The 12,951-nt window shown below is 41.8% G+C and overlaps 1 protein-coding gene across 40 annotated transcripts in view; it reads right to left on the bottom strand.

The window, feature by feature from the left end:
- The window catches only part of shot (dystonin-like protein short stop), an 888,743-nt gene that overhangs the window by 276,081 nt on the left and 599,711 nt on the right, over positions 1–12,951 (bottom strand). For 3 of the 40 annotated variants that reach the window (XM_083113145.1, XM_083113181.1, XM_083113185.1), the window contains exon 1: positions 8,593–9,221. The exons of the other annotated variants lie outside the window; for them this stretch is intronic. In XM_083113145.1, coding sequence (XP_082969271.1) covers positions 8,593–9,087 — 495 coding nt within the window. In that variant the 5' untranslated portion in view covers positions 9,088–9,221. Of the gene's footprint in view, positions 1–8,592; positions 9,222–12,951 lie in introns of those variants that run through there. 40 annotated transcript variants of the gene reach the window in all.

Here is a 12,951-nt window from a genome sequence, read left to right as displayed (position 1 = left end):
TCTTCTTTTTTTTTTTTTTTTTCATAGTTTTTGGCCATTACACACAGATGGCAGGTTTCTGTATTGAAAAACAAATTATCTGAATTCAATTGACGTAATCGATTATCAGTTTTAAAAAAATCCAGTGGGAGAGAAAACAAAAGGAATGGAATGTTTGTATTCCAATCACCTCGTGTTTTTATCAGAAAATACTTCGACAGATAAATCCAATTGAAAATGCCGCAATATTTTATCGGTCAAAAATACCTTTAGAAGGCAGCGCTGCGAAAACAGGGGAGAAAATACATCATATTATCAACGACGTTTATATAGAAACAAAAACGACCAGAGACCCCGAAATACCAAGCGGTCATTTTGCTGCAAAATCACAAATGTTGTTCTATTCACCTTTAGACGGTTTTCCCGGAAGTAAATGCTGGCTTATCTTGGATTCGGGAGACATGTTGAAATCACTTTTCTGTCACTTTGTGGCTAATCACGACAGTAACGATAAATTATCATTAATTGGAACTGATGAAGGGACAACTACAAGTACAATATACGCGAGAAAGAACACAAACCTTCAGGTCCACGAGCCAGACTCGTTAGCCTGCAAGAATGAAATAAATTTGCACGGTGTACTTCCCGAAATACGTTAACAGCTTAGACTTGGCACCTAAATATTGTAGTTCCATTCGGGTATTGGAATTATAATAGCTGTGTTAAGTCTAATTTATGCACAGAAATGTTAATCGGAACTGGGCCTACACAAAGATAAAGTGAAAGGAAAGAACGCACAGATTGATTGATTTGTTTATTTTGCATCGCTTTCCTGCTTCTTTTGGCTAATCGCGGCGATGAGGATATGAAAAAGGAACAATCACAAATAACATCCATGTCCAGGCCAGGATTCAAACCCGATACCCTTACTTGGGTCCTATTTCTGCTCAGGTAGGCTAATCAAAGGTGGATCTACAGTTTAAAGCATCGTGCCTCCGCCGGGGATAGAACTTTGCACCTTCTTGATTATTGTGATGTGATAATCCTGCGTTCTCGGTTCGGGGAATCGAAACGCAAAATATCGAACCGTGGATGCGATATTCGGATCTAGAATCTTCATTAGAATTCGACAGATTCGCCCATTCCAATCGACGCCGACCTCCGTGGCGGAATGGTTAGAAGGAGTCCTGAGAGTGAATCCCTTCATTTTTCATCACCACTCATCTTCATCTGGGAGCCGCGGTGGCCTAGTCGGTGGGACGTCTGACTGCAACGCGGGATACCCGGGTTCGATTCCTGGGGTGCGTGAATTTCTCTGGCCGTGTCCCCGCATAAAGCGGCTCTGGAGCTCAAATCAATGGGCACATGGGGGCAACCCTGGAGAGGGGTGGGGGTAAAGGCGGCCGGAGAGTGGTGCTGATCACGTTACCTCCAAAATTGCAGAGATCTAGACACTGCGGTTCCCTACCCACACATTCCCTGTATGGGTGGGGAAATTTACCTTTACCTTACTCAACCTCATCTTCGCGATTAGACAAAAGTGACAGAAGAGCGAAGTAAAATGCACCACGTCAATCAGTCAATCGTGGTGTCGACGACTGCTAGTATCTCATCCAACGCTCTAAAACAAGTGGTTGTCAACCTTTTTCAGTCCGGGACCCACCTTCAAGTATATTACACTTCATGGGACGCATAAGCCAGCAGAATTACTTGCAGGGGGGGTGCACCCAGTTTACAATCATATCTTTTCCTAACATCTTTTGCGCTTGCTTAAACAAATTACACGTACTTCATTCTAGGAAAGTAAATCTGTAATTTGAAAGACTAACTTACTCTAACCTAACGTTTAATTAAACACACATGCTGAAAAAATACTCATGTAACTAATGTGCGCAATGGTAGAGGGCGAATACCAGAAATGTAGAGTTTAGACTACGTACAACATGGGTTGAAATTCAATTGTTAAAATAATATATCTTAGTAATTTAAATTTAATAGGTTTTTAAGACAAATAAAACATTAATTTTCGAGCACGACTCCGCGACCGATCAAACACCCCCCTCGGGACCCAGCAATGGGTCGCGCCCCATGGGTTGAGAAACGATGCTCTAGAAGTACATACGAACAGGTTCATGAAAACGACGAATCCTTCAGCAACACCAGGTAGCGATCTGTGCACGGGACAAACAAAACGCATTATCAGGTCAGCGATCCAGCTCTCTCGCACACATCCCCACCTGACCACAGCCCCCTCCGCCCACTGTGTAAATTCCCACGTTGTGAATACGCCCCTTCCACAGGAAATGGAAATCTGTTCATCCACGCTCGCTCGACTTCTACACGGCTTCTGACTAAAAGCCTCGCAGAAGGATGTTAGAAAGAGCATTGTCTTGGGGATTATTTCCTCTGAAGAAGCTATGCTAATGAACAAGTGCGTGGTTTTGAATATCGTTATGCACGCTTGGCTGGCTTCTTGCTCGCAAGGTGTGACCGAATGCTTTTAATTTCGGATACGAGCCGCTGAGGAATCTGATTCGCCATGATTAGGAGTGGCGTTGGACAGTATGAGAGAGATATGATCACTTGCGTTGTGCTATGTGAATAGATGATGTTCGCTATTTGTTACAAAAAAAAACAAGTTTATTGTGTTCATATGGTCAATGGTTTACCCGAATCCTTCTAACCGGTAATACACGTTCTTGCCTCTAATAAAATGTAATATTTTTACATAAGGTGCGCCTAGAGTTGACGAGCTGTATCTTTGCGGGTGAACCCTGCCCAAGCCTGGCTGCGCAGTAGCAAGGGGGAGGAGCTACCGGCTGCGCGTCATTATCCTTGCGTTCTGTACTTGCTGTCGATCACCCAAAGGGCGAGTAGGTGGCAACTACATAAACATATCTCTCACACGCTGCGCGGAGTAGCCAAGGCCACCCGCAAAGATACAGCTCGTCAACTCTAGTGGCCGTGAACATTGGAGTTATACGGGTTAAAACCCTCTTTCGACTTGCCCCGACTTGCTTTCTGACAGTAATTCGTCAGCACGGAGAGGGCCTCCCCGATGGTGCAGTGGTAGTAGCGTCATCGCCTCGTAATCAAGGGGTCCCGGGTTCGATTCCCGGTGAAGGCACACTTTAAACTGTACGCATAGTTCCGATTAGCCTTACTGAGCATAAAGTGGACTTTAAAAAACACCAAATCAAACCCAAATCGTCAGCACGGCATTCAAAACTTCACGACTGGACGAAGGTTTCGATACCCTATCCCAGCTAACTGTAGAAAAAGGCCACGGACGTGCAGTCCAGACCTTAGTCCGTACGCTAAATGCACGGCTTGTCAAAATTTGCTCTTGTAGCTTTATCCCTAATATTCCCCTAAGAAATTTTCAAACCAATCGTACGGACCTGGAGACAAAAATACGGTCCGTTTGCCATGTGCGTTCGGTATTATCCTTTTCAAAAGTTTGCAACGCTGCATAGCGAAGAGGGAAATCTGGTAACTCCCGTCGCCCATTACATAATCCCGTTTCTCTCACTGTTCATTGGTGGAGCCGTCTCGCGTCACTACTTGCGCAGACTTGTTCTCGTTCCCCTGGTCTACAGTTAGCTGGTACGGAATTTACATCATGCATTTCTTCTCGTCTACACACAGATGGGTCTGTTGGGAAAATGCACAGAGCCTGTAGCTCAGACCAAAAGTGCATCATGGAGAAAGATGTACAAAAATACATCAACTGATACACTTTGTCGTTACCAGACGGTACACCTGATTCTTGGCCAAAAAAAAAAACAACTTTGTACATCAATCAACGCTTTTCTGGCGTATCAAACAGATCTGATGCCTAGTTTTCTGTGTGTGTAGCCATCCCAAATAGCTTCCCCGGACTTTCTTGTGGAGGTGAGTCACTGGGAAATTGTCGAAAGATTTGGGAGTGGGCTACATCTTCAAACACTTTCTTTTTCCCCTTATATCGCGTGACTGAAACGATGAAGGTTCCTACGCATCACTATCCATAGCCTACATTTTATTTCAATCACGGAATTAGCCTTCTCCATTTTGATAGGGTGGGTCATGGCTTATTATCTGCCCCCTCCTCCCCCTTGGTGCCGCCAATGGAGTGATGGCATGCGAAGTTACGATTAAGAGAGTTTCAAACTCAGCTCCACAACTTGGAAAATACACTGAAAGCTGAAGTGCCGGAACATATCGCAGAAGGCCAATACAAAGAAATAGAAACACGGGATTACCACTATTCCATGTAGTATATTTAAGTTGTATTTAAATATTTTTAATTTTTTACGAATACTTAATCGTAAGATTGTGCTTCCTATTCCTTCAACAATGTACCCTAATTTGGCCATTTTTTTCTGCATTCTGCGTGTAAGAAATCTAGATGGGGGAGGGGAAAAGGGGCTCATACAGAATCAAATTTAGAATGTATAAGGGTCAATTTCAATCCAAAGTGCTAATACATTTGGCATGTGTGAAAAATTTTAAGGGGTGTTGAAGAAATTTGGGGGATCGAAATATCACTGGGGGAGAGATTATAGAGCACATCAACCCTTGTATCCAACTCGGGATTACGAATCGCTTAAAAATAATAGCTACATGTTCATTGTGTTGAAGTTTGTTATGCTCGGACAGACAAATCGTGCTGCCGTTGCCTTGCCCCCTCCATGCAATCCCTTTCCCCCTTGTGCGTTTATTGGTCGTGGCCTCTCGAGTCACTACTTGCGCAGAGGACTTGTTTCGTTCGCCTGCTCCACAGTTAGCTGGGACAGAGTGTACAGTTTAAAGTGCGATCCGAAGTACAATGTGCCCCACCGTGGGTGGAATTATCGGGGTAAAATATTTTATTTTATTAAATTCTGACTATTGCATGATATTTTGAAATTACAGGTAGATTTCCTTAATTGTGTGTTTGTCAGGGAGTCTGTACCAGGAAGAAGAGAGAGCTTCTTGTAATTCACCGTATTAAACCGAGCGAATTTTCAATAAGGAATTCCAGCAGAGAAGAATGTTATTTATGAATTTCCGCATGGAAGTCGGATGGGAAAAACAAGCCCCGGTCGTTGTGGAGGTTCAATTGTGCACCTGAGAAAGTGGAAAGAGTCGTGAGTGCAATCCCGTACTCGCTCGCGGATGTTTCCAGCCAAGGCGAACCAGGAAACATTCATTCGATACTTGAGTTAGGAAAAGAAAGAATGAAGGCGAAGTCATTCTTGCTTCGGTTTTTGCTCGTCACAGAGAGTCAAGGCTACAGAAAAGGTCGTGCAAGGCAGCAACTGTTGTGCTTGTGCCCTTTAAAAAAAATAAGTCTTCAAAAGTGGCGTGCCCAGTATTTTCCAAAGGGGGTTATGTATACTTTTGTATAAGTCAGTCCTCATTTTTGCCATTTTTTCCTGCCTTTTAAGAGGTACTTGGCCAAAGAGGGATATTATGACACACCAGCCGTCCCTTTGGCACGCCACTGGTCCTCAATATAGCAAATTATTATACTTATCATTAGAGGATTGGCAGAAAGTGGCCAAATATGTCAAATGTTTACTATATACCTTACAATCTTTTCCTACTGGAGCACAAGTGACAAAAAACTGACGTCAAAATAAATAAAATCATTATTTTTAATAATGGGACCAGAAAAATTAACAAGTGGCTCATCTCACAACGCTAGAATCCTGCTTCGTACTTTCGAGATTGAGTGGCGACAGGTCACACAATATAGTTTTGTTGTAGTTTTTGTGTCCGAGATGTTATTTAAAGTGTTCAGCATATTCTTATGGAATGTGCCAATTTTACTTTACACAGGCAAACTTATAATCTTCCCAACTGTTTATCATCAATGTGGGGAGATCATGAAAGTGTTTTAACAAATGTTTTCATGTGGGTTTTTTTCTTTAGAAGAGCGGGCTTTTCTGAGGAAGTTTTTAGTCTGTGCACGTCCCATTACAACCTTGCAATTGAAACATTTCTCAAAGGACCCTTTGGATCCCTTTCTTAACTTCAAGGTAAGGGTTTTAGATAAAAGGAATTTGATTTGCTACTTTCAAGGGTGCAAAATGGCCAAAAACGTTGACATTCATTTATTCATTATGCAGTGTGGTATTTAAAAAATTTCCAGTGGGGGGAAATTCCGGTAAATACTGTTCAGGCATAGTGATACTATATAAATTATTACTAGGGCCTCGTATTCTAGGTTTCTAACCTATTTTTTCCTTTACAGGTAAATAAGAAATAAGTTACGTCAGCGTTTCATCAAAAAAACGCAATAACTGACAAAGTTTTATAGAGCATCAAATAACCTATTTTCCTTGTAACTTTTTTCGCCTATAACAAACATTTTTTTGTACATTTTTTAAAGGTTTTACAGGATTTTTACATACACAAAGGTCGATATCCGTCCCTCTAAGTCCATAATGTATTTTCAAGCTCTAAACAAAACAAAATGTCTGGCGCCACTGTAGCCTGTACAGTCCAAAGTGCAAATTTCTGATCCGTGTGGTGTTGCTTATTTTTGGTACTTTCACGCATTACGAAGTAACTTTTTTTCAGCATTCAAATTCGCAACAACTGACTATGCTTCTATTTAAGGATCACTTTCGGCATATAAGATGATCCTCACAGAAAAAAGGCGAGGTTTTGTCTGTGGATAATATGAGAAAGATTGTGCTTTTAAAATATCGATAAGTAACTTTTGCTAACCGTACAAGTATTAGTATTACAATAGCTAGTGGATAATTTTGAAAATGATGCATAGAAATGAAAATTTGGTTAGAAAATTAACATTCGATGGTTTGGATGGATGGATGTTCTATTAAAATTTCTCACTGTTCCTTTGAAATGTTGTTTTTAACAATTGTTCCTAATTAGTATCTTTCAGGAACTTTCAACCACTTTTAAGTTTTTTGGAACCTACTTCAGGATTTTATAGTCTAATTTAATAATGTTAGAACCTATTTTAGAATTTTAGGATTTTTAGGACAGATTTTAAAATTTTAAGACATTTTTTTAAAAATTTTAAGACATATTTTAGGATTTTTAGGACCTATTTTAGAATTTTAGGACCTATTTTAGGATTTTTAGGACCTGTTTTAGGATTTTTAGAGCCTATTTTAGGAACCTAAAAATCCACTGTAATTATTACAAGTGTCCCTTCCCCCTGCGAGGGGGCAACTTTCCTCTCTTTATGTATTAGTCAGGGTGCGAAATCATTTGAGACTAGTGGGGGGAGAAAGATCTTAATCTACAAACGCCCTCCCCACAAACACATAAATTATACGATATACATATTTATAATTTTATTAAAAGTAAAAATAAATTACTAAATTCAATTACTAAAATAAAAATATATTATTAATTACCCAAAAATAAATAAATTTGTTACTTTTAAATATATCAGATATTATCAAATAGCAAACTACATCCTTTACTTACTGGTTAAATATGTTAATAAATTACGAAATAGTTTTATTATTGTTTTGCATTCTTCTTTTACTGTTATTGTGAGTATTGATGTAGATTTGTTAATGATCTCTTGAGAGAGAAAAAGCCAACACTCACAACTACACTAATTTGCGTATGTATTCGGTATTATTCTTAGCACATTATATTTGAAATTAAAAGTAATTGTTTATCTTTTGTTTGTTGTGACAAAAACTCTCCCCCACCGAATATTTTGGTGGGGGGACAACATTTTTGAGGCCAAAATTGTTGGTGAGGGGGAAATCCCCCGTGCCCCCCAGGATTTCGCACCCTGGTAAAGCTAATTGTTCCAAGCACCAAATTTAACTAGTATTACAGCGCTTCAATATAAATCACAAACTTAGGCTTTCGTGTAGCAAGACGTGAAGCAACACAAACTCTCTTGCAACTCTTGAACGTTGTTTACATATGAAGACGCATGCTTTTCATTCGCAGTTTCAGACCCAATGCACTGTTCAAGTGACTTAGTCCGTGCTGTACTTATAGTGGTTGTTTATACAACTGAAACTTATTCAACACTCGCATGTCGAGAATGAACTGAAGACATAACTAAAACAATGACTGTCGCTCTAGACAAATCCCTCCTGCCTCTCCAATATATTCATGGCTTTCATACGTGAAAATTATTCCTTCTTTCCTTGCGACATCTATTGTTCCTGCTTCTCCTCTCTATAACCCAAAAGCGATTATGAAATATCATTCTTGAGGAGTAGTAATTTCCCCAACAGATGTCAGAACTTCACAAAGCAATTTTTTTTTGCGATTGCGAATTCTTCTTTAGTTTCTTTCTCGAGTTCACAACATGGTTTTAAATGTAATTCTTTGCAGGACATTGCACAGAATGGAGATGTGAGGATAAGTTAGAAAAATGCTTTAAGTGTGATCTTTAAAACAACATATCTGGTAGACGATGTATACACAACTTTAGCTAAATTAGTTCAAGCAATTGAGGTTCAATTCAAGATTTTGCAGACCGAGATTTTATCCACACCAACCCCCACTCATTTATTTTCCACCACGTCTAAATTTACCCTTACATTTCCCTAACGAAGAACTTGCACCTTTCCAGATGGACAAATTCCTGTCTTCAGCAACACTTCAGTCTTGTCATGAAAGAAATGACAGTATACATACCTTTTGGCGTTTCGCTATCGAGTACGCATTCTCATGGTGGTTGTAGGCGTCCGTTGCCGTGGCAACCGCCCGCTGCGCCGGAGGTGGCGTTTGGGTGGCTGCTTCTCTGTCCTCCCACCCCCACGGTGAACCCCGCACCACACGTTCCGTCACCGTCCGAGTTTCGGGCACCCCGGACGAACTCCGGATAACACTCTCGGTCACCGTCCTCTGCTCGCCCCTCGTCAGGGTCGTCGTCTTCTTGACGATCCGCGTCGTCACCGATTTCGTCGACCCTTTGCGGGAAGTCTTGGTGCTCTCCTGGCTCGAACCCCGCACCTCTGTGCTGAGCCTTCGTTGCGTGTAGACGGCCTGCAGGTCCATCTCTTCGTCGTCGTCTGCGACAGCGTCAGATCCGTCGGCGACATCATCTCTGTCGTCCCCCTCCCTCGTCGCCTGGACAAACAGACGTGAGCCCTTGATGCCAGATCCTTTCACAAACCTATACATCGACATGTTTGCCGAGATCCATTCACACTTTCACACACTCACTGTAAACACACACGGAGGTCGCACGTCGACATCTTTGCGCGCACTAACACTCCACCATGGTGTTCTTCATGGCCTCACCGCCTACAAACACCCACCACAAACTCCCTCTCGCGTTCAGCCGCTGAACTGTCGGCGCGGAACGCCAGTGTTGCCGACTCAAAGTTGATAACACTTGCAGAGATTGCCGTCTTGGGAGCATTCCAACATAAATCTACGCTGAGAATAAACTACTTTAATCTCGAGTGCGAGCGAGCACACTGCGAGTGACGTCACGCCAATGTCTTCGCCGAGACACACGCAATCGTTTCTTTCCGAGTGAAAAATTAGCCTTTTGGGAATTTTACCGGCCGGCTTGCTAAACTGAAGGTCATATGCACAGCATATAGAATACACGTCGGGGGATCTTGAGTGCAAGCACTTGCAAAGGCGGTCGCAATCGCGCCGTGACGCGCACGGCAGATTCACCTGGTTTCCCAAGTGGAAGGCAACTTGTACGGCTTCGCGTTTAAACTCACGAGCCCCACTTTCTACACCGAACTACTAAAAAGCTACAAACTGCTGTTGCGCTCACAGGTGATTCAGGGAGAATGGACAGGTGATACACGAATAATCCAACCAAGCTGTCTGTGAACTTACGAGACGACAAAAGAAGATCGTTCTACAAGGCAGATTTTGTCGCGATATTTACACATCGACACAGATTTAAAAGGAAATTCCATTTCGCGGTTTCAAGCTCCGAAACCAGAATCGGCAGTGATGTAAGCGCATGGGCGTAAAAAAGATAAAAAGTTCTCATCGTCTGTCCTCTTTTGGAGGTGGGCGTTGGCCGAATTGTCCAGGAGGAGGAGACTGTTGACTAACACAAAATGCATAGTCTTCCCGCTAGATTCGTGGAAAGATTAGGAGGGATGGCAGACGTGCAAGACCTGTATATGGCAAAGACAGTCTAGTCCACGCGTATGTGGAATAGCAGTAATTACCACGAAGGCAATGGCCTCAGCGCTCCAGAAGCCGTCTATACGTCATTATCGTCAGCGATGATTGAACAGTGTAGCCAACTCTAATTACAAAAATTGCCGCTTTGGAAATTCGCCTTACAATGACGACTAGAGTTCGATTACTAGCAGAGCCTATTACATTACACGATCAAAAATTGCAATAATAGTATTTATTATCTACGTACCATCACTTCTCTATTTTGGTGCATAAATTGCACTCACTTGTTACGTGCCTGGAGAGCTATATGTATATAAAGTTTACAGAAGTCAAATATGGATGGCAGCACTAGGTCGAAGACTTAAGTATAACGTTGCTGCTTATAAAACTTAATAAAAATATATAATACGATGAACATTATAGTTAACAATGATTGCTAACATAAAAAGAAACAATGGAATATAATAATTTATGTATATATGAATATTATAACTTAAAATAAAGTTCTCATATGTAAAGTTATATAAAATTATTAGAAGTTGGAAAGCTGATAAAAGCTGAGCATAAAGTGGATTTAGGATAGACTCCGAATGCATTTATCATTACCTTAGCATTTAATTCCTACATGTTCTTTTTTAAAAAGGACTGGGGTTGTACAAGTTCGTTCGTGTTTTGTTTCTCTTTCTGAACCACGCCAAATGCTTGTTTAAGTCCACGTTCTGCTCATATAGGCTATTCAGAAATGAGCTCACAGTTTAAAGGGGGGCCCGAACCATTGTGCAATGTCAATGTAATTTTAGTTTATTTATCTAGTACACACTATAGTTCAGTGCTTACATATACGAACTAGGTATCCAGTGGATCTGCATGTGCTCCATCATGCTGTACACACAGATGTATGTCTCCCATGTCCTCCTTGACACGTTGCGGAGCATCTGAATAGTTATCTTTCGAAAGGCTTCCTCAACACTTTCGCACAATTCTTAATCTGTCCTGTGCCGACGATGAGAGACATGTAACTTGATTATTCCCCACAATGAGTTGTCTGGTATTGTAAGGTCCGGGCTTCGTGGGGGACATTTCAATGGGGATGGAGATGTTGGAGAACGTTCTTCATTAAGGAAATCACGCACCTGAAGAGCAAAATGGGCTGGAGCCCCGTTCTGCTGTACCCACACACGATCCATGATTCCCTTCTCTTGCAGATGAGGTATTGACCACGTTTGCAACATGTGTAAATAAGAATGTCCATTGACATTCGTAAAAAAAATATGGTCCGAAGAAGTATCGTGATGTCATCCCGGCTCATACCATAACATGAGGCGGGTTTCGTTCCACCTCTTGCACATAATGAGGATTTTAGTTGCAGCACAACTAAAATCACAATGACATTGTTCTCTGTGATACTCAAACCTAGAGGTACGGGGACTTCTCGCTGTAGCTTGCATTACGTAATGCGCCTACTGATGGGCCATGTGGCTCAACTCACATTAGAAAAAAAAACAACTAAACTCTATGCTGCAAGAGCCCTGTAAAGGCCATGGCCTGTCAGAACGGCTTTTTGATTGGGTGACGCGTGGTCAGCGAATCCAGTCCCATCGCCGCGGTTTTCTGGCTTTCGACACCGGAGCCCGCTACTTCATTTGAAGTAACTCAGCTCCCCATTTGTACTTACGACGCTGGGAAAACCCTCGCCAAAATTTTGGGGGCTCGCATCGGGAATAGAACCCGGGACCGCTAGCACCAAATGCAGTGCGCTAACCATTTGGCTACGACTTTGGTGAAACAAAAAATCATGTTAAAACACCAAGTCAATTAAGGCGAGGAGGGACAATTTCCCCTTGGTCTTTCTCGCTGGGTCAGCTGCTGATCACTGTTGCCAACTTCCCTCTTTTGAAGCCAGATCTGGCTCTTTCGTGCACTCGTTTGACTGTGAAGTGTGGCACCCGCCCTCTGCCCCACTATGATGCCACCACTGGCTCCGGCCCATAAATACCAACTTTTGCCATGAGTGTACATTTTGCACGTGACGTGATATTCGTATAGCTATAGGCTGCGTCACCCACCTTTTGTTTCCTCCCCATGTATTTTTATATATAGCGCTGTGGCTAAGATGAAGATGACAATTTTGTTATCCGGGAACCCTTTATTTTCGATTTTATATTAAGATCATTGGATTATTGAGATGGGTGATGCCGCCAAATCTAGGCGGTGAAACTAAGAATAAATTGCCATCACTTTAAAGCTAACGGTAATAGCAGCACCCCTACCCCTCTGACAACTAAAATTACCCTAGTAGGCACTTTATGCAGCCTTCGTTAATCTAGCTCCTTGAAAGTCCTCTTTAGCTATATTAATGGTGAAATTTAGCTCTATTATGCACATCAGGTTTGGCAACACTGCCAGGATGGCCGTAGGAGGCAAGGAGAAATGCACTAGGCTTATGGGACCATTATTTTATTCGTTCTCTCGGTAATATCAAACATCCGATGACGTAGAAAAGTACATGGACGGAAAAAGGACACGTAGAACTATGTCATAGTAGTAGGAAAAGTCGAAACTCCCATTTGATGAGCCGTAACTTGAAGTTGAAGTTGATGTCCCATAAGGAATACATGGGATTCGGTTAAATACTAATTCATCACATTTTTCAAAAATCGTATAAGGCTTAATAATCAACTTAGGAAACCGCTTCCACTTGCCACATGGGGAGAAATTCACTCTCTTCATTTCTGCCGGATATCTTTTTAGTAGCATTGCTCATTCCGACGATATTGGAATAAATGCATGCCTGGTGCGTAATTGTCCCTCTTCGCCTTAATCAACCAAATCATCTTTGTAGAAGATTGCGTGCTCAATTTATAAAATCATTAGATTCGAAAAAAGTATGAA

The sequence above is a fragment of the Lepisma saccharinum genome, chromosome 27 (assembly GCF_977018435.1).
Source record: "Lepisma saccharinum chromosome 27, izLepSacc3.1, whole genome shotgun sequence".
In the NCBI taxonomy this organism is placed as follows: Eukaryota; Metazoa; Arthropoda; class Insecta; order Zygentoma; family Lepismatidae; genus Lepisma; species Lepisma saccharinum.
The sequence above is the reverse complement of the archived record's forward strand: the minus strand, read 5'-3'. Positions and strand labels throughout refer to the sequence as shown.